This window comes from Vulpes lagopus, chromosome 1 (genome assembly GCF_018345385.1).
Source record: "Vulpes lagopus strain Blue_001 chromosome 1, ASM1834538v1, whole genome shotgun sequence".
In the NCBI taxonomy this organism is placed as follows: Eukaryota; Metazoa; Chordata; class Mammalia; order Carnivora; family Canidae; genus Vulpes; species Vulpes lagopus.
The window spans coordinates 40,504,876-40,530,442 of record NC_054824.1 but is presented as its reverse complement, the minus strand read 5'-3'; the positions used below and the strand labels follow the sequence as shown (position 1 = coordinate 40,530,442).

Here is a 25,567-nt window from a genome sequence, read left to right as displayed (position 1 = left end):
CTTTTGCGCATCTCATTAAACAACTGAAATTAGATCACTGAGTCTTCTTTTAATAATAATTCTCCACCTATATCTTCTATAAATTTTAAATCCATACCTGGATATACTACTTAAAAGCTTGAACCTTCATTTTGGAAATGTGTTGCTTTAGACTATATTCATCCTACAAATTGATCAAGTGAGTACCTACTAAATGCCAGTAGTTAAACATTATTTAATGTTTGAAAAAACACAAGTAATAAGATACTTTCTTCTATAAGATGTTCAGTGTAAAGAAGAGACAGAATGCACATAGGTTATTAAAATGCAGTGTAGACTGCACTGAAGCAGAGGTGGGCACTGAGCTCTGTTGGATTGTTAAGGCAGTGAGTAAATGAACTCAGTGATCATTCTTGCAGTCTTCATAAAGGACACGGCATTTGAATTGCATGTGGAAGCCAGAGTAAATGATTGGCAGTTGGAAAGAGAATTGAAAGGATATCCCAGTGGCCAAAACTGCATGTGCAGAAGCCTTGCACATGCGAGGAATTGTGAAGAGTTTGATGGAGTAAAGTTTGTATGGAAGGAGGTAGCAGGGGACGCCTGGGTGGCTCAGTGGTTGGGCGTCTGCCTTCCGCTCAGGGCACAATCCCGGAATCCTGGGATTGAGTCCCACATCAGACTCCCTGCATGGAACCCGCTTCTCCCTCTGCCTATGTCTCTCTCTCTCTCTCTCTCTCTCTCTCTCTCTGTGTGTGTGTCTCTCATGAATAAATAAATAAAATCTTAAAAAAAAAAAAAAAAAAAAAAAGGAAGGAGGTAGCAGGCAATGAGACTGGTCAGATGAGTCCAAGACCGTACTGTGAAAAGCCTTGAGAGCTTCCCTTAGAAATGGCCAATGATAAAAAAAAAAAAAAGAAATGGCCAATGAAAAAGTACCAGGAGACTTTAATAAAGCAGAACACTAACGTGATTAGATCCCTGTTATAGAATTCTTGAGCAGTAGGGAGATAGAAACAAGGGGAACGAGACTGAAGAAGAGGAATGTAGTTAGGAGTCTGCTGCACTTTTACAGATTAGAAATGGTAAGGAGGTAAAGTAAATCAGTTTTGTAAGGATGAAGAAGTTGGTATGGATTCAAAGGAAATTTTTAAAAGTATATTTTATAGACTTGATAGAGGTTTGATATAGGAGGGGTAAAGAATGAATTGAAGAGGATTTTGAAATTTCTAATGGGTTCTTAAGTTAAATAAGAATCCTGTAATTAAAATAAAAAGGTCAGGAGTTTTCTATAGATTATAATGAGGGCGGAAACCTTGCCTAAGCTGCAACAGATTTCTGCAAATTAACTCCAATTTCATTATTGTAATCTATGATAAAATTATGAAATAATGCTAGATCTAGTCCTAAGCTCTTGAAACTTTTATCCTATTATCAGCTTGGAATTTAACTCTGGAGGCATGGCTTTTCAGCTGGTTTTCTCCAATAGTTTACAGACTCTGCTGTAGCTTCACTAAAGATAGATTCTAAAGATTGGTAAAAGAACAGATGTGTAACACCTGTTGTTTTTGCTTATTTACAAGATGTGTGACTTCATAACACTATGGTCAGATTTTCTTGGAATTAAGTACAGGCATATTGGAAGATAGTCAAGAGGTTTGATTTAGGAATTGACCCCCTAACCAGTCACACAGCATTTCTCTTTGTGATGAATGCTCTGAAAATGTGGGTTCTTTCATTTAACAAATCAAACTTATTTTTTGGAAAGTTAAAATGTGATGTTGCTCATTTAACAGCCTGCATAAAGTGAATTAGGACTCTTTATTTTTTTCTGTTTGCCCCTTTCATTTGCCTTTCCCATGTTATTTTCTGTTTCTCTCTTTATTCTAATATTCTGATCCTTTACCTCAATTTCAAAGATGAAGAGTGAGTATTATAAAATGTCAGATGGCATAACAGTAAAACAATTCAGTCTGTAGGCAGATTTGGTGGGGTTTACTAAAAAACTTGTACTAAGAAGTCCCTGACCATCTTATCTGGCAAGCTTGCTGTTTCATCATTCTACTTACTCTCCTTTCCTTTACTTCCTAGTGTCTATCTCACAAAGATAATATATGTGTTTATTTTTGGTCTCCCTGACCAGAGTGACACTAAGGACTTGGCGCCCTGCTTTATCCCCAATGACTACTGTCTCCCCCATGGCCCATAAGACCTGGATGGAATGAAATATTCCATGAATGGAATGAAAAATTAAAGTTTTCCACTGTTCCTTTCTGTCCCTTTTGTGTTCTCTGTATGCAAATCTAAATTAATATGGAATTTTTGAAAATCCATGTCATAATTAAAATATTTTGGTAGTTAACACATAGATTTTCAAGAGCTGAATAATGGAGATTTAAGGGATAGTGACTTTCTTTTTTTTTAATTACCTTACCCCAACCAATATCCAAAACTATTCCAGTTAACCAAGGTTGATGAGAATAATGGGTCAGAGGTAGTAGAGGTCATAGGCAGACCATCAGGCAGCCTTTATCTTTTTGTTGTCATGACAATGAGAAATGAGTTACAGAGCTATCTGGATGATTTTAGAGGGTTCATAGGCTCCTGTGCCATTGTCTGCTCAAGACTGCAGTACTGGGCATGCTCATAATTATGACTTTGGTACTTTGTAGTGCTGGGAAAGAGCTGCTGGGTCTGGCTAGCAACTTGAAAAAGAATAGCTGAAAATTTAAAGGTAGTATATAGGGAAGTGATATGTCTATCCCACATCCTGATGGCATAACAGCACTGACTTCTTAGTCGAGAAGACCTTGACTTAGATCTCAGACTCTGGGATCTTCTGTATGAGCTTTGATGTCTCATATCTGTAGAATGAGGACCTGATACTGTTCTCTGTACCACTCTTAGGCCCAGGCAACAAGGTCCCTGTTCTGGGCCTTACATTTTGGAAGGCCTTTTTATGGCCTTGCTCTGGATGTGGTCTTGCTCTCAGAGTAGGAGTCCACAGTATTAAGGGGACATATCCACCCAAAGCCCAAGCTATTAGATGAGGCTCTAGGCACCCAAGGTCCTGAAATTCCCTGACCAAAGGACTATTAATCCTCTTACAGTACTGGTAGATCTCTTCCTTGGGTTCATCTCCTCAGTGACAGACCAAGTTACTGATAGGAACACTCCTAGGCCCCAGTGAGTTTCAAGGAGTAACTGCTTACAGCTATTATAGACAGTTTAGATTTACTGGTATGGTCTCATACATGTTGGGTGAGGCCCTGCATGGTGCAGACCAAGGAAGGAATGGGAAAAAATGAGAAAAGAGCTTTGGTCGGACCCAGAGGCTAGTTTATCCTTGGCAGCCTGCTGTGTTCAATTCTAAACTTGATGTGGTCTTTCAGGTCTTTGTGAAGGTATACTTGTCAAGATAAAAAGATACAACATTCATGTATTTAGACATATGATAATATGGATCTCTTGCCCTATACCCTGCTAGTGTTAGGGGCAGAGATGATTGCCTCTCAATAAATACCACATATAAAATAAATCTGCCTCAGAAAATGAGAACATGTGTAACCAATATTCCCCATGTCCTTCTTGAAATGTATCATGAGCCATCTTTGTATCAGTTTTGAAAAAAAAGTGACTTGAGAGCCTTCAGCTATCTCAGCATCCACATATATTATTCTGAGGTTCTTAATTGGTCATTGCATTGCGAAAGCACTGAAGGTCTGTGTTAAACATTGAAATCTTACCTGGGAAGAACAACACATTAAATTTTGACAATGTTGGTTTGGATTAATTTATCAAACTATTTTGATGGTTACCTCACTGGAATCTGAGGAGACAAAATAGAAAATTGGCAAGTTTTGATGATGAAGGAGCTTATAGACAGTCTTGAATTGAGAATTCCTGGAGAGCCCTGGAGGTGGGTCCAGGACAATAAGAAGCAGCCTGTAAAAGTGGGTTCTGGAAGCAGTGAGAAGGATCTGGAGGAGAGGTCCAGAAAGACTCCAGTAGAAGTTTTTCCCAACCCTGCAACTACCTGAAGCAGAGGTTAAAGATCTGAGAAAGGTATATTTTTAGAATATATACAAGGATTTATTTTGAAACTTTACCAAGTTTTTTTCAAATGTTCACAGTGGGGGGAAAAAGGATCCTAGGGAAGTAGAGTACATCTGCACTTAGGATCAAAACAACAGAAACCTCAACTAGTAAACATGCTTTAAAATGTGCAAAGAGATGTATACCTGAGACTAATATTATACTGTTAACTATATTCAAATTAAAATAAAAAGGCTTAAAAAGAAAGAAAAATGTACGAAAAGAATGTTCATGATAATGATTCTTGAAATTTTCACAACAGATTCAAAGATAAGTACATTTTACTGTATTTCAATATTTGGAAATTGACAATCTCTTTTTAAATTCAAAGACTATTTATTGAGCCCCTGCTTTTCCAGATACTATGTTAGGTGCCCAGGATAAGATGATGGACAAGACAGACATAATCTCTGCCTTCAAGGAGCATAGAGTTGACAGGAGGAAATAAACATGTACACAGACAAAATAGTCTGAGCTGGAGAATCATGAGGTGAGGAATAAAGGCTCTTCCACACAGTAACATTTACATTGAGAGATGTAGGATAAATAGGACCCAGTGTGATCCAGGTTGAGGAAAGAGCATGCACTAAAGTCCTGAGTTTGGAAAGAGCATGGGAATTTGAGGAATAGGACATCAGTGGAGAGAACAGTACCAAATGTGGCTAAAAAGGGGGTAGGGACTAATTTAATCAGGGCTTCTAAGCCATAAAAAGGTTTTTGGATTGCATATGAAGTACAATGGGAAAACATTCAAGGGTTAAAGCAAAGGAGTGCCATTATTCAACTTTTATTTTAGGAAAAGTTCTCTAGTGCTGTGTAGTAAGTGAATTTGGTCAGGAGCCCATAGCAGATGGGGGAAATCAGTTAGTCTGATGAGTCTAGATTAGGGAAAACTGAACTAGGATTATGGCAGAGGAATGGAGGGCAGTGGATAGATTTGAGATGGGTTTGGGGTAACACTGTTAGTGACTTGCTGACTGGATGTGGGTGATGGTGATATGGGAGATGAAGAATGAGTGTGATGCCTGAGTTCCTGCTTTGAGCGTTTTGATGGGGACTGAGAGTGGGAAGAGTGTGAGAGGAGTAAGTTGTGCTTGAGAATCAAGCATTTAATTTGAACATATTAACTTAGAGATGTCTGTGCAACATCTAAGAGGGAATACAGAATAGGCAGCTGGCTACACAGCCTAATAATGTTCAGAGAAGCGTCGGCTGGGGATACAAATTTTAAAATCATCTGACACATACTGTTTAAAGCCAAGAGAATGGTAAGGTCACCTAAGAAGATATAAAGAGATAGGCAAAGACGGCCCAGAGATCCCAGGACTAAGGAATCAGGTAGTAACAAGATTTGAGAAAGGATTTCGAAGGAAATCCCAGAGAGTGTGAGGACGGGGAAGCCAATGACAGTGAGAATTTCAAGAAGGAGATAATGGTCAGCTATTGGAAGTACTGCCAGGAGTTGAATAAGATGGGGAGAGAAAAGAATTCTTTCAAATTCTTGCTGAACTTGGTAAAGAGACATCTCAATGGAAGGTGGAATGGCAATTCATCGTTAAGTAGGACATTTAGTCAACTAACCAGAATATCATCTTCTTCAAACATCTTGCATGAATGAGATTGAACCTAAGTACTATCTCAAAGTGACTTAAGGAAACAGGAGACCTCAAGACTGAGTTAATATGCTTATGAGTTACTATGGCTGTTTAGCTCTCTGGTTCTTTGTTGCTATAACAGGGACAAAAGTTTCAATGAACCTATATTTCTAGGATGCTTTGGCACTTCCTCTTTGTCCAAATATCAAAGTCAACCTCAGACTGAGGAGATAACCATAACTAAATTTTTACTAATTATTATTTGTGAATATGTAGAGCAAAGAGTTATAATAGGAGGTAATTTTTATGAATACTTATTGTGTTCAAGGACCTCTACTATACTTTTCCCAGGTGTTAACTGATAATAAGTCTAGCAATAGATTATTTTTCAGGTAAATAAATGAAGGCTTAGTGAAATTACATAACTTGTTCATAAGTGACAAAGTCCGGACATGCAGTCATGATTTTAACCAGTCTACTACTCTGCTAACTAATCAATTAATAAGAGTTGCTTCTGGAAAATGTCTATTCAGGCCCTCTGCCCATTTTTTTACTGCATTTTTTTTCTTGGTGTTGGGCTGTGTGTGTTCTTTATACATTTTGGATTTTAACCCCTTATCAGATATATCTTTTCAAATATCTTCTCCCATTCTGTAGGTTGCCTTTTTGTTTTGTTGATGGTTTCCTTTACTGTGTGAAAATTTTGTTGACAATTTTGCATCTGTGTTCAAGAAAGTTTTGCCTGTAATTTTCTTTTCTTATATCATTGTCAAATATGGTGTAATAATTTTGCTGACTTACTGATTGACCTTTTTTGCCTATTCTCTGGAATTTTTTTATAAGTGAAAATTCAGTAATAATTACTGCTTAAATATTTGGTAAAATTTTCTGATGTAATCAATGTATACCTTAAGATTATTTGCATGGTGATTTTTTTATTGAATACTTAATAATGATAATAGTGTAAAATTTACTCCTTTTTTCTTGTCTATGTTTTAGTAATTGAAATCCCTTTAAGTAATAAAAATTTCTAGAAGGTAAAAAAATCACTGGTTAAAACTGCAAACAATCAAAGGATCTCTTTGATAATTAGATTAATATTTGTGAGTTCATTTATTTGAAATAGAATTGCCTTACCACTTACTAACTAATTTGACATAATAGGATAAGCTTTTAGAGTCATATGAGGATTAGGACTATATCTAGATGAAAGAGTTCAAAAGAAATAAGGCATAAAACCAGCTGTTTGATATTTAGAACCACACATACGTTTTTAGTATTGCAATTGCTACTTCTAGCTATTCATCCAGAAATATCTAAAATCTTGAATTAATTTTAAAATGCTGATCTTAGGGTATTTGGCATATGCAGAATACCAAAAACGGTGGCTTTAGTTTTTTTTTCTAGGGTATGTACTGACAACATTTAGACATTGGTATGATGGATTCTTTCATATTTGACTCTTGAGTAAACTTTGAATGATAGCAAATAAATGATTCAATATTATTTGCATATTTAGAAGTCTTAGAATAGCTATTCTAATAATACTGCAATTGTTAAATACGCTGAAGGAGCTGTTATATTTTTACTTGCAATTTATTCCCTTGTTAGTTATTTCACTATAAAAATTAATTTAAGTAATATTTAAGTTTTCTATTATAGAGATTCTGTATATTAAATCTTTTATTGTAATACCTATAAAGTAGTAGTCTATATTTATAAAGACAAATGATTATGGAGAGTAACACATCAATGTTAAACATGATACCAGTGGTAGGCTCAGATAGGTAGGCATGGCATATATCCATTTTTCTACTAAACAGGTGGAAAGATTTCTTTTCACATGTCTAGTAATTACTTCAGTAGCAGTGATTATTTAACTCAGTAACAACATAATTAAGTTTATAGAAAACTTAAGACAGGGATCCCTGGGTGGCGCAGGGGTTTGGCGCCTGCCTTTGGCTCAGGGCGCGATCCTGGAGACCCGGGATCGAGTCCCACGTCGGGCTCCCGGTGCATGGAGCCTGCTTCTCCCTCTGCCTGTGTCTCTGCCTCTCTCTCTCTCTCTCTCTCTCTCTGACTATCATAAATAAAGAAAAATTAAAAAAAAATAAAAAAAAGAAAACTTAAGACAAAATATGTAACACTAATATTCAGAGGAGAAAACAGAATTGTGAATAATAAGATTATATTTTAAAAATAAAAATCATTGTATATGACACCAAAAGAACAGATCCAAAAAAATAGGTAAATTGGACTATGTAAAAATAAAAAAATTCCTTTGCAGCAAAGGACACAATCAACAGAGTAAAGACGTAACTCACAATATAGAAGAAAGTATTTGCAAACAATGTATCTGAAAAGGGGCTAATATCCAGAATATATAAAGAACTCCTACAATTTAACAACAGAAAACAAGGTTTAAAAATGGAGAAAGGAGTTAAATAGACCATTCTCCAAAGAAGATACTCAAATGGATAATATGCATATGAAAAGATATTCAATATCGCTAATCCTTAGGGAAATGAAAACCAAAAACACAATGAGATACCATCTCACACATTGGTTGCTATTAAAAATCCTACTACTACTAATAATAATGTTGATGAGGATGTGGAGAATTTGGAACCATTATGCATAGTTGGTAGGAATATAAAATGGTGCAGCTGCTATGGCAAACATTATGTTGGTTCCTCAGAAAATTCAAAATAGAATTATCATATGATCCAGCAATGCCATTTCTGGTATGTACCCAAAATAATTAAAAGCAGGGACTTGAACAGATATTTGTACATTCATGTTCATAACCGCATTATTCACAATAGTCAAAGATGGGAGCAACCCAAGTGTCCATCAAAGGATGAATGATAGACAAAACATAGTATATACATACAATGCAATATTATTCAGCTTTAAAAAGGAAGGAAATTCTGACATGTGCTGCCACATGGATGAAACTTAAGGACATTGTGCTAAGTGAAATAAAGTCCCAAAAGGACAAATACAGCTTGATTCTACTCATATGAGGCACCTAGAGTAGTGAAATTTATAGAGACAGAAAGTTAAGTGGTGGTTGCCAAGGGTTGCGGGAAGGAAAAATGGGAATTTAGTTTTCAATAGTTATAGAGTCTCAGTTTTGCAAGATGAGAAGTTATGGATGGTTGTGATGATTATACAATAATATGAAGATATTTAATACCACTTAAAAAGATTATAGATTTTATTTTGTGTTTTACCAGGATTTAAAATATCCTTTATATATATATTTTTTATTTTGTGTTTTACCAGGATTTAAAATATCCTTTTATAAATAAATAAATAAATAAATAAATACACACAAATCATTTAAGAGGTATAACTAAAAAAACATATGTAAAGAAGAGCAAATTTAAGGTATAAGAGACTTTGTGGACATTGATAATTAGGAACTAATCTGAAAATATTTTTGGAGCCTTTTCATACTCATTAAGGTATATATTGATATATTATGTATAATCACATAAATAATCATATATCCCATTATATAATTATTTATATTGTAAAATCTTTTGTGTTCTCTTAGGTAATGAGGATCTTCTAGAGATAATGATGAGAGGAACCATATATAATAAACTCCGTTCCAATATTTTGTTTTGTTGCAGGTCTGTGGCCACTTGTTCACATGGTTTCGAGGCACAATGAGGCACGCTGGATCTTGGAAACTTTGGCCCTGGGTGGCAGTGCTTCTACTTCCTGCTTCCACTTCCGTGACAGTTCGGGACAAGTCAGGTATCTAGGCCACCTCTTTTTGTCCAGTCACTAAATGTTATTTATAGGCTTTAAGTTATTTTTAAAAGTCATTAAAAATAAATTGTTGGGGTTGAGGAGGCCATAGGTTAAATCTACAAGTACAAAATAAATAATTCATTGTTTTTCCCATTGACCTTTAATGTTGCACATTTAAACTTTCTAAAACTATCTCATTTTCCATATGTATATTGTATTAGTCTACATAACCTTTCTTTCCTCTCATTGATGATTACAAATATAAATATGTGCATGTCTCTCTGTGTGTATTTTTCTCCTTTTTCCCTTTATTATAAGGTATTCAAATTAGAAGTACATAAATTTGTCACTAATTAGGATTAACCAGGAACATACCTACTCTTAATTAGGAAGAGTAATAAACAGAATAGGAGATATAAAAGGAAACATAGTTTAATTACATGAGTTTTATAGTATTTCAGATGAAATGAACAAAAGATTAACAGTCGTTAGAGCACTTATTGCACTAAATAGATAATATTTATTTGCAGTTGTCAAATTCACAAATATCAATTTCACAAATGTTTCCAAAGCGCTGCAAGGCAGTTTGAAACATTTACTCTCACCTCTGATTTTTAAAAATGATTATGTGGTGGGATGCTTGGGTGGCTCAGTGGTTGAACGTCTGCCTTTGGCTCAGGGCGTGATCCTAGTTCAGGGATGGAGTCCCGCCTGAGGCTCCCTCCGAGGAGCCTGCTTCTCCCTCTGCCTGTCTCTGCTTCTCTCTGTGTCTCTCATGAATAAATAAATAAAATCTTAAAAAAATGATTATGTTGCTAGTTTGGAAAACTTTTCTTGAACTTTGAGAATGTGTAAATTACTGATCTGGATATACTTCTAAGTCAAACTAGACACATTGGAGAAGCCATTTCCTAAGCAAAGAGAGATTTCAACTCCTATGCAAAGGAGCACATAAGATGTATTCTGATGTTGGTCATACATGGTGATGTATTCTAAAATTGTGAGTCCTTTTGTACTTATTCTTTTGAATATATCTTTAAGAAGTTTTGTTTAACAGGTATAAACACACTCTGGTAGAGACTTTTGAGTTCAAAGCACACACAAAATTATTCTTATAAAGATATAATAATAAATAATAATAAATCTTGGTCTCTCAGTGTTATATAAGTTTTTATGATTTTTATGTTAATTTGGAAGGAGGTGCATTTCCTAATAATCCACATGAAAGTCTGAGTAGTCTACCACTCTATCAAAGATATCCTGAGGCTGTTATACTTTTTTGGGGGAAAACACTTTCTTCAGTGAGAAATAAATCAGAAGTGACTCATGACAAAAGGAAGTCCATAGGGCAGGGGGAGTTCATTCTGATAATGTTGCTACTCTTAATTTCTTTATGTCTTCTGTTAAGAACACTAATAGGTAATATGATTTGCAACTTAAACGTAGGGGATAGGACTTCTTTGGTTAGAAAGGAAAATGAATCTTTGGTTAAGTAGGACCGGTTTTTAGAGACATTCTAGTGTATAATAAATGTTCTTAATAATTTGAAGGATCTATGATGAATGTATTTCGCTATATATATCGAAATGTATATAATCTGAGATGTATATAATCTGGTCCAATTAATTTTACTAAATTGATCTTTCTGGAACATTTTCCTAAGAAGTGTGATTTCAAAATTAATCTGAACTCTAACACGATTCACATAACATGAAGCACCGAGGAAAATTAATACAGACAAAAATGAAGAGTTAATTTTTATCAGGCTGTTTGAGAGAAACGGTTCTTGAAGCAACACGTCCAAGCGTGCCATGAAAATTGCTTCATTTCAGGTATTAATTGAAAATGTCAGCACAGCACTGTCATAAGGATTATTGAAGAATGACATGCTGGGCATGGTCGGACAGGGGCTCTCCTTATGTCTTGTGTCTCTGATTCACACTGTAAGGTTCCCTTTTTAGTTTCCTCATGTGTAGACCTGTGCGTGTGGTCACTAACCATTTACCGGAGGGAAGTGATTACATCTAAAAATAAGATATAACAAATCTGAGGGAGAGGCTAGGGTTTCAACTCTGGAGTCTGTGAAGTTGTCAGCAGTCTACTGTTAAACCTAAATATACGAAGGACAGGTTGAGTCTTCTAATTGCTTTATTTTAACCTTATGGTCTGCTTAATGATACTTGGGGTATTGTTCTAGTTGGGACCGAATTCCAAAGTAATATGGAAAGATTCAATACAACATGAATTTTAAAATCTTGAAGCTATTCAGAATTCAGTTATTTCTTATTCTTTTATCATGTTACTATTCTATTGAGATTATGAGTTAAGGCATATTTATATATTTTCATGTTGCAAATAAACAATTTGAATGTGGCAGTATCGGCTCAGTTGTCAAAAGAAGGTGGGGAAGAGAATCCTATTAAAAATATACATTGTACAGACCTTAAAACCTGTTTTAATCAGTTTCTTAAAACTTTCCACTGTGATAGAAGTTTATGTATTGAATAATTAATAGTTCCTCTTTTTGTTTTACTTTGTTAAATCTGATCTAAGGCCAAAGTATTGAGTTCCCATCAAAAGTAATAAAAACAGAAAATCGGAGTAAGGAAAAGTAGCAAATCCCAGCCTTGGGGCACCTTGGTAGCTGAGTAGGGTAAACTCTCAGTCTTTGATTTCAGCTCAGGTCATGATCTTAGGGTTGTGAGACAGAGCCCCTCATTGGGCTCTATGCAGGGCTCTATGTGGGGCCTGCTTGAGATGCTCTCCCTCTCCCTCTCTGTTCCTCTCCTCCCCCACCCTAGAAAAAACCAACAAAACAAAGAAACAGACCAGATAAAAGGAGAGATGATAGAATGTCATTTCTTTTTCTAATGGTAAAACTTTGGGTTAACTGTCTAGATGGAATTGATTATAAACTTAGGCCCTAGACCATACACAGAAAGCTTTTAAAATCAGTTTTCGGGATCCCTGGGTGGCGCAGCGGTTTAGCACCTGCCTTTGGCCCAGGGCGCGATCCTGGAGACCCGGGATCGAATCCCACGTCGGGCTCCCGGTGCATGGAGCCTGCTTCTCCCTCTGCCTATGTCTCTGTCTCTCTCTGTCTCTCTCTCTCTGTCTCTCTCTCTGTGTGACTATCATAAATAAATAAAAATTTAAAAAATAAAATAAAATCAGTTTTCCATCAATCACAAGGAAAAACTGTTACTCTGAAATTTGGCTTTAATTAATGGACACACATGAAACTCTTAAACTCAGAGTAGAAAGTATGCTATCATATAGAGAATTTTATTTTGTGTTTTTAGGACTTCCTCATGTTCAATATGGTACCATGGAACTGACAAATATACTTTGCAACTCCTAAATTTTTAAAATGAAGGAGAGTTTCACAAGTATTCAATAAAAATTACAACTCCTAACCAGGTATTCTTTGGAGGAACAGCTTTGTATTAAAACAACAACAACAACAACAGCAAAAACGCACAAGAAGCTATGAAGATTTTGTGACCTTTTGTGACTTTTCTGTTCAAATAACTGTGTTCTCATTTCTTTTTTTTTTCTTGTTTGGTCACTTTTGCATATTATTTTTGTTATATTTTGGTCTGATGATCCTGAGGCAAATGCTGTGTTATGAGTTTTGTCACTCAGAGTAAAGAAAAGTATTTTTCTTAATGCACATTAGAAAAGAAGAGTGATAGGGGTATCTGGGTGGCTCAGTTGGTTAAGCCTCTGACTCTTGGTCTCATCTCAGGTCTTGATCTCCCAGTCATGGGTTCAAGTCCTGTGTTGGCCCCCATGCCCATAATCTACCCAAATCAAACCCAGCTTCCCTCCTTTCAGGAACCTTCTAACCAGGTGAGCTACCCAGGTCCTTCAAGGCAAATCAGATGGAAAGTGGGTCTGACAATCACCAACAACATCTTAGCAGGAATTGTCAGAAACCTTTGCATTTGCTTTTCAAAAGATCTGTCAATTAAGGGTTCCCAAGTAGTATCTCTTTTGTGGTGAAATTTAGTAATTACTTTTGAAACATTCCAGAGAGTCTTGGAAGTGTCACTGCTGCAGTGATTCTCCTCTGGTCTACCTGATAAGATATTTGGATCTTGTCAGTAGTTCTTCAAGATATACACACATTTACTCAAAAAGTGTGCTTTAGTTTATATTAAAATCTGTATGTCAATACTCATAGAAGTTAACACATCCAACTTGTGATAGCCTTGTCTACTGCCTTGCCATTTGTATGCAGTGGATCCCTAAGACTTATGTATTCATATTGTTATTGTACCTTGAATCTTATCCCCAAACAATTAATGTTAAGTTTTCCTTTGTTTTGCTCAGATTTTTACAGCAAAGCACATGTTCTAAATATACGAAGCTATATTTGATTTTCATAAACTAAAGACTTTAGTGGAGAATTACTTTCATGAATATTGCTGGAAATGTTGAATTCCGTTCATGTCAAAGTGATAGGTTTATTACTTTGACATCATCATATATTCATTAAGCCTTTGGAAGAATTTAAATAAGACATGTATTGTTTCCAACTTGGTGGTAGGCCAGGATACCTTTCATGATGAAAGCATCATAGTAGGAACTCCCTTTTTGCTGTCTTGAGATTTGTTTTGTCAATCACCTGTTGGGCTTGTCCTACCTACATTGTAGAGAATTTCAAGTTAACCTCATTTATAACTGCCATATTCAAAGTCATTATAAAAGTTCAATCAGAATTTCAGTTGTTTTGGAATAATCACTGTTAGCTTATTTTCTTACAGGATTCTGTTTCCTTCATGTTAATGAAGCACTATACCCACTAAGTCTCAATAAATCTTAGATGCTCAGTCTAATGAATTTTTACATACACATTTATACATTTGTGTAGCTACTACTCAGATCAGGCTATAGAACATTTCCAGAACCCCAGAAGGCTTTCCTGTATCTACTTTCAGTTGACATCCCACCAAGGTAACTTATACTGTAACCTATACTGTGACGTAAATTAGTTGTATAGTTTTTTGAACCTCAAATAAATGAGATTATTAATGTGTATTCTTTTGAGAATGGTATTCTTTCCACCTAATAATGCATCTGTGAGATTCACCCAGGTTGTTGCATGTGTCAGAAGTTTATTCTGTACAATTTTTCATTGTATATACCACAATTTATTCACTTATTCTCTGTCAATGAACATTTGGATTATTTTCAGTTGTATACTGTTATGAGTAATGTTACAATGTATATTCTCTTCTGAAAGGGTACACTCATTTTTAATGCTCATTAAAGCATTAAATGGGCATTTCCTTGGAATTTCCAAGTCAGAGAGTTCATGTATATTTAGCTTTAGTAAACCCTGTCAGTTTTCTAAAGTGGTTGCACTGATTTCCACTCCTACAAGCAATGTGGGAGAATTCTTTTGTTCCACATTCTCATCAAAACTTGGTACTGTCAGTTTCTGAAGTTTTAGTCATTTAGCAGTATCTCATTGTTCATCTGCATTCCCTTGACCACTAGTGATGTTGAGCACTTTTTCACATGATGGTTGGCACTTTGGATCTGCACTTTTATGAAATGCTTAAACTTTTTGTGCCTGTTCAAAATAGAATTTTCAGTCTCTTTCTTACTGACTTATGGGAGTTCTTTGTGTATTCTGATATATGATACATTATCGGATGTATGTATTGAAATAGTCTTTGTCTCCTTTTCACTCTTTTAATGTGGTCCTTTGATTTATAAGTATTTAATTTTAATGAAGTCCAATTTATCACTCTTTTATAATAAGTGCCTTCTGTGTCCCTTTAAGAAATTTTTGCTTCCTGGAGTTCATGATGATCTTCTGTTTTTCTGTAGTGCTTTATTGTTTTACCTTTCATATTAGGTTTAATGTCATCTCTAATTTATTTCTCTGTATGTTGTAAGAGTCAAGGTTCAGTGTTTTCCTATGTGGAGATCCAGTTCACCCAGAAACATTTACTGGAAAGACCATCCTTTCCCCCACTGAATTACAGTGGCTCCTTTGTGGTCAAGATGAAGATCTGTTTTTGGACACTGTTTCATTGACCTCTTCTATATGTGCACCAGTACCACAACCACATTATAAAAATTTCTGTTATCTAATGGTATAAGTTCTCCAGCTTTTTCTTCATTTTTGCCTTAACTATTTTGGTTTTTTGGAATTCCATATAAATTTGAAAATCAGCTTGTCAGTCTCTCTCTCTCTCTCTCTCTCTCTCTCACACACACACACACACACACACACACATCATTGGGATTTAAATTGGAACTGTACTGAATCTAGAGATAAAATTGAGAATTGACATCGTAACAATATTGAGTCTTCCAGTGTAAATACTTAGTTTATTGCTTCAATTATTTTAGGAATTCAGTCTCCCTTGGCAATGTTCTCTGGTTTTCAGTACAGAGATCTTGATGAGATGCGTGGCTTTTATCAAAATGACTATGAATTTAGATTTAAAAATTGATAATGTTTACAAAATATCAAATTTTACTCATCATTTCAGACCTGTAGTCATGTTAAGATCTCTGAGAGAGGAATTTCCAAAGTAGCTAAGTGATCTCTAAAATTATTCAGTACTGTAATTTCATGTATGGGGATCACAACCTTTAAATCTGATTAAGTGATAGCGCTATTTAGAATCTGATTTATTCTTCTAGTTAAATATATTTAGAAGATACCCTGTCAACACCCCTGAAGTTCATGATACATTTGTTAAATGAAGGGCTGATTTGCTGAGCAGTTTAATTTGGGAATCAGTACTTTCTACTTCCCATTGAGCAAGAGATTGACTGAGTTTTAAGCAGTTTTGTCCCCTTTGTATTAAAAACTTTTAGGTCATTCAATCCAAACATGAATTTAGACCTGAAGAATGAAGATCATTCTTGTGTGATGCCAAAATAGTTAATTGATTATTTTAAGAATATCTGTCCAGTTATACAGTTCCTTGGCATATTCTAAAATTTGGCTACATTTTTGTCTAAATTGACTATTACTTTCTCAGAATCTAGCTTGAATTTGATTTAAACATATCTCAGATAACTAAAAGTTAATGCATGTATGTACATTACTGTATTAAGATGTGGTAGTGTTGAATATGTACATTCATTGTTGAGTGAGTGGAGACTACTTTTATCTTTTATTTTTTTAAGTATCATTAGGTGCCCTAGCACATAACTAATACTTTCTTAATGATTTAATCCAATTTTTAAAATTATAGGCCACTTCTGTAAGGCAGATATCTTTGCTTTTTAATTTTATTGTGATAACTTTCATGTATATTGCCGCTTTAGTCAATTCAGGCTGTTCTAAGAATACCATAGGCTGGATGGCTTAACATAAATTTATTTCACACAGTTCTAGAGGCTGGGAAGCTTGAGATCAGGGTTCCAGCATCCAGGTTCTGCTGTGGGACCTCTTCCTGGTTTTCTTATATGGTAAAGAGAGGAGGAGCTCCTTATACAGACAGAATTCCATCATGAGGGTTCTACTTGTATGTCCTCATCCAAATCGAATTACTGTCCAAAGTCCCTACCTCCAAATACCATTACATTGGGGATCAAAGCTTCAACATATGAATTTGGAGGGAGACATTCAGTCCATAACAGTCCCCTTCTGATTTAAAGTTCAGTATCACCTGGCAAGAAAACCTGAATCAAATTTTTTTTTTCAAAAATAGTAGCAGTTTGTTTTAATATTAGAATATATTTTGAATGTGAAAATGTAATGATGTTAAAGCTAGATAATTTCAAAATGTAAAAAATGTATAGCAATTAGAAAGTTAGAATAGTAGTAGTAGTAGTACTACTGAGAGTATAATAATAATAATAATAATAGATTATAATAATCTATAATAATAATAATAATAATAATAATAATAGATTACACAAACATTAACTCTGTACCAGGCATACGTAATCCTCACAAACATACCGTGAGGTGAGTAATCTTATCCTCAATCTATAGAAATTTAGTGAAATGGTTTATTATTTTCATTTTAAGTTTCTAATTGTATTGTCTGATTCAAAGTTATTTGAATTGATTAAAACATTCAGTGTACACCTTCATTTTTTTTTTTAAATAGAAAAACAGTGTCCTGTACTGAGAACAGAGGGACATCAGTTTTCACAGGACAACAGAGCTAAACTTGAAGTTTCAGGTAAGCATCATAATCCTTTGGAAAGAAGCGTTTTGTTTGAAGTTTTTACCGTATGTGTATTATATCACAAGTGATGCTTTGACATTGTAATTTAAGATAACATCAGTATGAGAAATTAAAAATAAATAAGATAAATGATGTAGAAAATGTGTTAAGAGCAGAGTACTATATTAACTAAGGACAACTCAGCCTCTTGGAGAAAAAAATTATAAAAGTTGTATCCATTGTAGAAACTTTGAAAGAGGAAAAGAAAAATTTATGAGAAAGATCTTACTGCCTAAAGACAGCCATGATTCCCATTTTTGGTGTAATATTCCTATCTTTCTTTCTCTGTCTTTGTCTCCTCCCAACACACATATAATCATAATATGTATATTGAATTTCAAATCAAAGCATTTTCGCACATCAACATATATTCCTCTAAGGTATGATTTTTTTAAAAAACAAGACTACTTAAATTTCTGTTGAATTGCTGTAATATTTTTTACTTAACTAACTTTCTGTCTTTAGACATCAGAAATGCTACAACAAGCTGCCCTAATTATTTTCTTAGGATAATTCCTAGGTCAAAGAAAATTAAAATTTGAGTCTTTCAAAATGTATTTTATCCTCCTGTATACATCCTAAAAGAAGAAAAATTAAATCAAGAAATTTTGCTGATCCCAAACAACAGGATTTTATTTGAAATAAACCAGTCTAAGATAAGGAAAACCAAAAAAAGTCCCATTTAAAGATATCAATATCTCTGTGAGTTTTGTAATTTAACAAAAACTACTGGATTACATCATTTATCACATTTTATAGGTTTTGACCTAGGAGAGAGCTTTTCTCTGAGACGTGCATTTTGTGAAGGTGATAAAACCTGTTTCAAACTGGGAAGTGCATTTCTTATTAGAGATACCATGTAAGTAAAATAATAATTTTTCTTTACATTTTAATAATGCTACACAAACTCTTTTCTAAGGAAGCTCCAAAATTTTTTTAAAGGATAATTTTCTCAATGGTGTCATACTTACTTGAATGCTGCGGTAAGTGAGCTGTTTATATATTCATTGTTATTAATCATCTTTGCAACCTGATCTTATTCAATGGTATAAATGCCATTCACCAAAGATACAGGCATAATCTTTATATAGTAATTAAGTAATAGAAATTAATAGTAATTAAATCCATTTTGAAGAAGTATTATGTTTAAAATAGATATAACCAAGGAAGAATTTCAAATGTGAACTTTAAAACATAAGACACAATGTAGATTTAGAGACAAAGATTGATATTTATTGAAATCATTTCTGCATTTAGTATGCTTCATAATAAATTAAAACAAAAGAAAATAGCCCTTAGGTATTCCTCTTCTATGTTGTATAGAATGCATAATAACATAATGATATCAGCATAAGATGGTCTTGATACACATTTCATTTCAAAATTAATTTACCAAAGTTTTCCTTTGCTATCTTTACTATTTGTTTTCTACTGATAAGCCTGGGATTTAAAAAAAAGAAAGTATCACATGCCATTAAATACTGACAATTGATCAGCCACTTTACAGGGCAATAATACTTCCCCATATGGTCCACATGTAATTGGAAGATGGATATATAAATATTCAGAAAGCTTGAGTCATCTGGAAAGCAGATAGGGCATACACATTCTTGATATTAATATTTGAGTCCAAGATGAACATTCTGTTTTATGAATATACTGCAGTGAAAAAGCATTAAAACTTTGGTTTAATACCTAACACAGATGTTTTTGTGTGAAAGCATATATGGATATTTTCACTTCTTAATGAGTAGCCTAATATTTAAGTTACCAGATAGGGTTGTTGAGAGTCTTCACATTTGAATTCGCAAAGGTAATTAATCATCTTGTTGCCTATCCTCAGATGCTCTGTGTAAACTAGTTCCCTAGCTCACTTTTTCCTTGAGAAAATTTTCTTTTAAATCTATTTTGTGATACTTTAGGAGCTTTTAGTTTAATGGTGTGGTTCCTTAAAAGTAAACTGCTCATTAATTGGTAAGAAATAAGAGTGTTATGAAAGCAATCTGATACCGGGGGATAGAATGGGTGATGGAAGAGGTGGAGAATTTCGGCAGATAGGACGGTACAGACTTGTGCTGCTGGGGGCGGCTTTTAGGTGGCTTTGTATGTAGGCATTGAACCTTCAGGGTACAACAGTTCTGTGTTTAAGGATGTGAATACCCAAAGAAAAGTCATTATGTCTTAAAAAAAAAGAAAAAGGAAAAGAAAGGGGGCACCTTGGTGGCTCAGTGGTTGAGCATCTGCCTTTGGCTCAGGTTGTGATCCCTGGGTCCTGGGATCAAGTTCAGCATCAGGCTTTCTGCAGGGAGCCTTCTTCTATCTCTGCCTATGTCTCTGCTTCTTTCTCTGTGTGTCTCTCGTGAATAAATACATAAAATATTTAAAAAAAGAAAAGTCAATATGTATCTCATCTATATCATATATACAGAGATTTAGATTTAGTTTTTTAACTAGCAGGAGATAAATTAATTAAAGAATTTAAGAAAGGTAATAAAATTTGTCCCAAAAAATTAAGGTGGATTTTCTCTCTGCCTTCTTCCTGACAATTTAAACCCCTGTAATTCTGTCCAGGTGGCTAAAGGATAGGTGGGAAAACTTTTAAAAATTCACTAGAACTTAACATGAGAAGATTTGACTAATTTTAAGTAGTAACATTGGCAATCTTGCTGCCCCTTTGAATATGTGTAATAATAGATATTAGCCAAGACCTGCCACTTATTTTCTGACTTTTAGCTCTAAATCATTGCATGATCCCTGGGCTCTCAATGTAAGTAAATTCCCTGGCTCTGCAGGGCAGAACCTGGTACCTCTACTACAGGAAACTGGAGGGTATCTGGTTAAGCTGACTAGCCAGTGTCAAGTAGCTTGGCTCATCTCCATTTACATTTCACTCATTGAGCCAAGTATGCTAGGGTGCTTCTTTTGCATGATGCCATTTTGATTTTTCAGTGAGACTGGAGTAAAGTTGCGCTATTTATGTTTGTAAATAAGCTGCCTTGCAGAATTAGTATGGGGAAAGGCACATGCTATTTTACATAAATGAGGATTCTTTCTGTACCTGAGCTTATTTTTAGAGTTTTGTCATCCTCCAGGTGAGATTCATAAGGGGAGAATTTAATGAGCCTATTGGTCAGATACTTTTGGGCATCCTCCTTGCCTTGAGCCTGGCATAACATGGGAATCTCAAGGGCTACTCTTGCAGAAGCCCTTCAGATAATATTATTGTACACTTAAAGGTGACACATGCTTTAGGAACATCGAAGGGGCTTTATGTTTGGTTTTACCTTAAATTTGTTCATTTCTTCAGTATTCCTTGGGAGAGCAAATGAAAATATTTGCTAAAAGATTCTAAGTGGTCAGGGTTCCTGGGTGGCTCAGTCAGTTAAGCATCTGCCTTGGGCTCAGGTAATGATTCCAGGGGATTCCTGGATGGAGCTCAAGGTCAGGCTCCAGGCCTGAACCTGGCTCCCTACTCAGCAGGGAGTCTGCTTCTCCCTCTGCCTCTCCCTTCAGCTCGTGCTTGTTCTCTCTCTCTCTCTCCCTCTCAAATAAATGAATAAAATCCTTTAAAAAAAGACTCTGGGTAGCATGCTACCTAGTTTTTTGGAATTATCTTTTAGAGGAGATTTCCTTGGCTTCTGGTATCTTCAAGTATCCCTGGTTGTACAAAAGAAATAGTTCATTATGTCTATATATATTGAGAGCTATATCCCAGATGATCATACTCTGATTGTCTTTAAATTGTGTTTTGGCAATTATTAGGCAAAGTGGTGAAGTTTTGAGAGAAAATATACACAAAACATGCACATACTATGGAGCACCTCATTTTCTTGGGATCATATAGTTCTTAATCTTTCTTTAGTTGCTTCTTTAAAAAATGTTTTAAATAAAAATGTCTCTAATAACAAAATAAAAAGTCTTGGTAGTTGAATATTTTAGAAGAGCCGCTAAATGTAGAATTCTCATGTACTATTGATTCTGAAGGGGAAATGCTCCCTTTTTGACTTGCCAATGGGTAAATAATTTGATTTCAAATATAGCAGGAAAGTCAATTTCCTGATTTATTATTGAATCCAAGGATGGTAAAGAGCCTTATTTCTTAGGTTCTGTGACTGATAGCCAGTGGCTCTCTGAAGTACTGTGTTGAGAAGGATTCTGAGGCCATATTAGGTTCAGCAGATTAGAATGCTGTGACCCAATAGCAGAAAGAGGGGAGATGGGAGTGCTTATGTGTATTTCCAGTCGGTAGTCTCTCTGATTTAGGATTATTCCTATGAGCTGGTGTCTTTTGCAACTGAAATAGTTCCTAAGAATGAGGGGAAATGAGCTATGTGTGAAAAAAATAATCAACAGAGATTAACTTTAATAAGCTTTTATGAGCTTGGATAGTATAGCTAGACACAGTAGCATAATTGACAGATAGGGTCCCCTTAGCTTTTGTTACAAATAAATAAATCTCCAGTGAAGAGGAGGAAACTCTCTCTCTCTCTCTCTCTCTCTCTCTCTCTCTCTCTTTCATTATATTGGTGGTTGCTTTCTGGAAGTAAGGGCTATTTAGTTTCACAGCTTTACATGGAAAAAAGAGAGCTAGGAGGAGCTATTTTCACTAGCATTTTGTGTTTTTTAAAAACATAATAACCCTCCACAAGTAGGAAAAATGCCAAATTATACATTTGTAAGATGGGTAGTGTTTTTTAAGAGTTGTTCAAGTTCTCTGAACCTTAACAGTTCCCTTGGAAATAATCCTAAATATAAGGAAAGCTGCTTTGTATATTGTAGCATGATCTATCCTTGTCTGTACTAGTGCTGAAAGATTCACCCTATGTGCATGTCTTTTCTACATGGAGCTTTACATTACTTCCAGATTTTTATCATTATAATTAACTCCACAACATCGAGGAAAGTTGTTTTTCTCTGCGTTTAAAATTATTTCCATAGGATTGATTTTTACAGTGAAATTACTAGTTCATTTTTAGACATCTTGATATACACTTCTAATTATGTTTTATTATTGTTTTATCCTTCTATTCGGTATAATATCCAGTATCTTCAGTAGCATTAGACATTATCATTTAAAAATTTTGTCATTAAGTTTGTTGTTTCAACTAAAGTCTTGTAGCAATTACAAATAAAAGCTGTAGCTTACTATATAAGTATTGGGATTCCTGAAATGTTTTTGTTCCCCTGAAGGGTAAATAAGAGGTAACATTCAGGTTCATGTATACAATGGAATATTACTCAGCAATTAGAAACGACAAATACCCACCATTTGCTTCAACGTGGATGGAACTGGAGGGTATTATGCTGAGTGAAATAAGTCAATCGGAGAAGGACAAACAGTGTATGTTCTCATTCATTTGGGGAATATGAATAATAGTGAAAGGGAATATAAAGGAAGGGAAAAGAAATGTTGGGAAATATCAGGAAGGGAGACAGAACATAAAGACTCCTAACTCGGGGAAACGAACTAGGGGTGGTGGAAGGGGAGGAGGGCGGGTGTTGGAGGGGAATGGGTGACGGGCACTGAGGTGGACACTTGACGGGATGAGCACTGGGTGTTTTTCTGTATGTTGGTAAATTAAACACCAATAAAAGTTAATTAAAAAAAAAAAAAAAAAAAAAAAAAAAAAAAAAAAAGAGGTAACATTCAATAAATCACTGTAGTGAATGCAGGGTAGTATAGAGCTCACCCTTTTTATTCAATAATCACTTGGTGAGCTCACTATGGACTGAGTACTTTCCTAGGCTCTGGGATTACAATGGTAAAAGAATGTGGGCCTAGTCTTACCTTCTGGAACCTGCTGGAAAGACACATGATGGCTTGACCAAGAAGAAACTGAGATGTGTTGCCTTCTATCATCAAGCATTGGCCATGGGACTCAATGCAACACCTCTCTCATAAAAACTCAACTTCCTTTAGCATCCCACACAAGGCTGATTTTCAATCTTTCTCTCATAAGGGCTGGCTTTCTAATCTATCTTTCATTTTATTGCTCTTCTTTGGGGTCTCTCCAAGTTCTCAAAAACAGTGAAACTCTGTGGCTCAAAACAATGTTTAGGACTCTGATACTAAAGCTTCTAATTTTAGGAGGATTACTTCACAATTCTATTAAACTATAGAGAATGACTATTTATGTACCCCTTGGGTTTTTATAAGGCCATCTCATCATTTTGTAGATAATAAGTTTGCAATGTAAGGAAAAGTGACTTAATTAAAAAGTTGTCCAGCTGTTTATAAGAGATTGACTGTTAGACATAATTCTTGTGTCATCACTGTATTTCCTTAATTATAGTTTCCTATACCAAAAATATGAGGTAAATTATTAAGTCATATATTCTTAAGATGGAAAAAAACAAGCCTGATAGGCTTACAATTACTGAATTCTTTAAATCCTACAATATAGCCAAATTATGTATATTAGATAGAACAGAATTTTAAGAGTATTATTATATAGATTTTCAGATTGCATGGAAATATTTATATTTCTATAACAAGAACCAATCACAAGGATCGATGTTATTTATTTTCTAAAAAATTTAAAATTTAGGGATGTTGATACATTCCAATAACAAATTGCTTTGTATAGAAATGGCTACTAAAATGTGATTTTTCTCCTTTAGATTTCATGTAATTCAGTAGTGCTTGGGGAATGGTAAAGCATATCAGTAATTGATCATATGTGTAAAGATTCTACAATATTTATATCTACTTTATTTTATTTTTGTTTTGTTTCATTTATTTTATTTCAGAAAGAACATGAAATCTACCCTCTTAACACATTTTTAAGTGTACAATATATTATGATTATTGACTATAGGTACAGTGTGATACAGGATGTCCTTGGGGCTTATTTCCTATTTTATTATGGCCAATTGCATGAACTTATCTTATCTTAAAATATCCTTATGCCACTTACCTTGAAAGTAGTGAGGCACCAGTTAAATATATGACTTAGGAGTCATAATAATGCAAATGTTATCATAAAGTAAAAAAACTAAGGTATTTGATAATTATTCGGACCAATTTGATAGGCATTGATTAATCTACTACTGTTATGTTATATATTTGATTTTTCTTCTTTCTTCACACATCTTTTTATACAATAAATCAAACCTTATAAGAGATAGCAGAGCTTTTACTTGGATGGGGATTGTAAGTATGTATCTGTGGAGTGTGCACTGCAGGTTTTCAGAGTATAGAAAAGAAAGAAGGCATAAAGGCATATACTTCAAGTCATTGTTAATCTTATTTGACTCATAAAAATGCGATGAGGATTAATTAGTTATTAACCTTAGGTGGTTGCAAATGTATTGCTTTTATAATGGCCATAAACCTAAATTTAAGCATGATTTTAAATTTATAAATTGGCCAGAGAATTGACTGTAGTAATGCATGATATTTTGTTATGCTAGTACTTAAGAACTTTATAAGGACTTGACAGGCTTTTTGTAGATTTACCAGATTCTGTTTCATAAAATAGCATTGGATAGTCTAATCCCCATTCTCAGACACAGAATCAGATAGTGAGATAAAATTTTAATTTCAATGATAAACTTTGAAATGTATGTCAATCAAGAAAGAATAATTGGGTTAGCTAATAAACTATTAATTTATTATCATTTCAATTCCTTCAACTTAACCATGAAGGGTGATCAGGAAATAAGCAAGGTAGCCAAAAGCTGATTATAGTATTTTATGTGACTCATATAAGCTTGGAATACCTTGTCTATTGCCTCATTTTAGATAACACTTGTATGTCCTAAAATACATGTATTCCAGGTTAGGTGAAATAGTTATAATTTTAAGCTGAATAATATATTCAAATAATTGACTTTAATTATTCCTCTCCCCATGGCTATATCCATGTAATTTAGCAGCAATTACAAGGAAGGTCAGTGAAAATTTCAGTTCAGATGTACACA

General features: G+C 34.6%; 1 protein-coding gene across 2 annotated transcripts in view; it reads left to right on the top strand.

Annotated features, from left to right (window-relative positions):
* The window catches only part of COL19A1 (collagen type XIX alpha 1 chain), a 317,390-nt gene that overhangs the window by 5,236 nt on the left and 286,587 nt on the right, over positions 1-25,567 (top strand). For both annotated transcript variants that reach the window (XR_005990424.1, XM_041772509.1), the window contains exons 2-4: positions 9,311-9,437; positions 17,525-17,599; positions 18,404-18,503. Coding sequence is in view for 1 of the 2 variants with exons in the window: in XM_041772509.1 (XP_041628443.1) it covers positions 9,311-9,437; positions 17,525-17,599; positions 18,404-18,503 (302 nt within the window). In the remaining variant the exon portion in view is untranslated. The remainder of the gene's footprint in view (positions 1-9,310; positions 9,438-17,524; positions 17,600-18,403; positions 18,504-25,567) is intronic.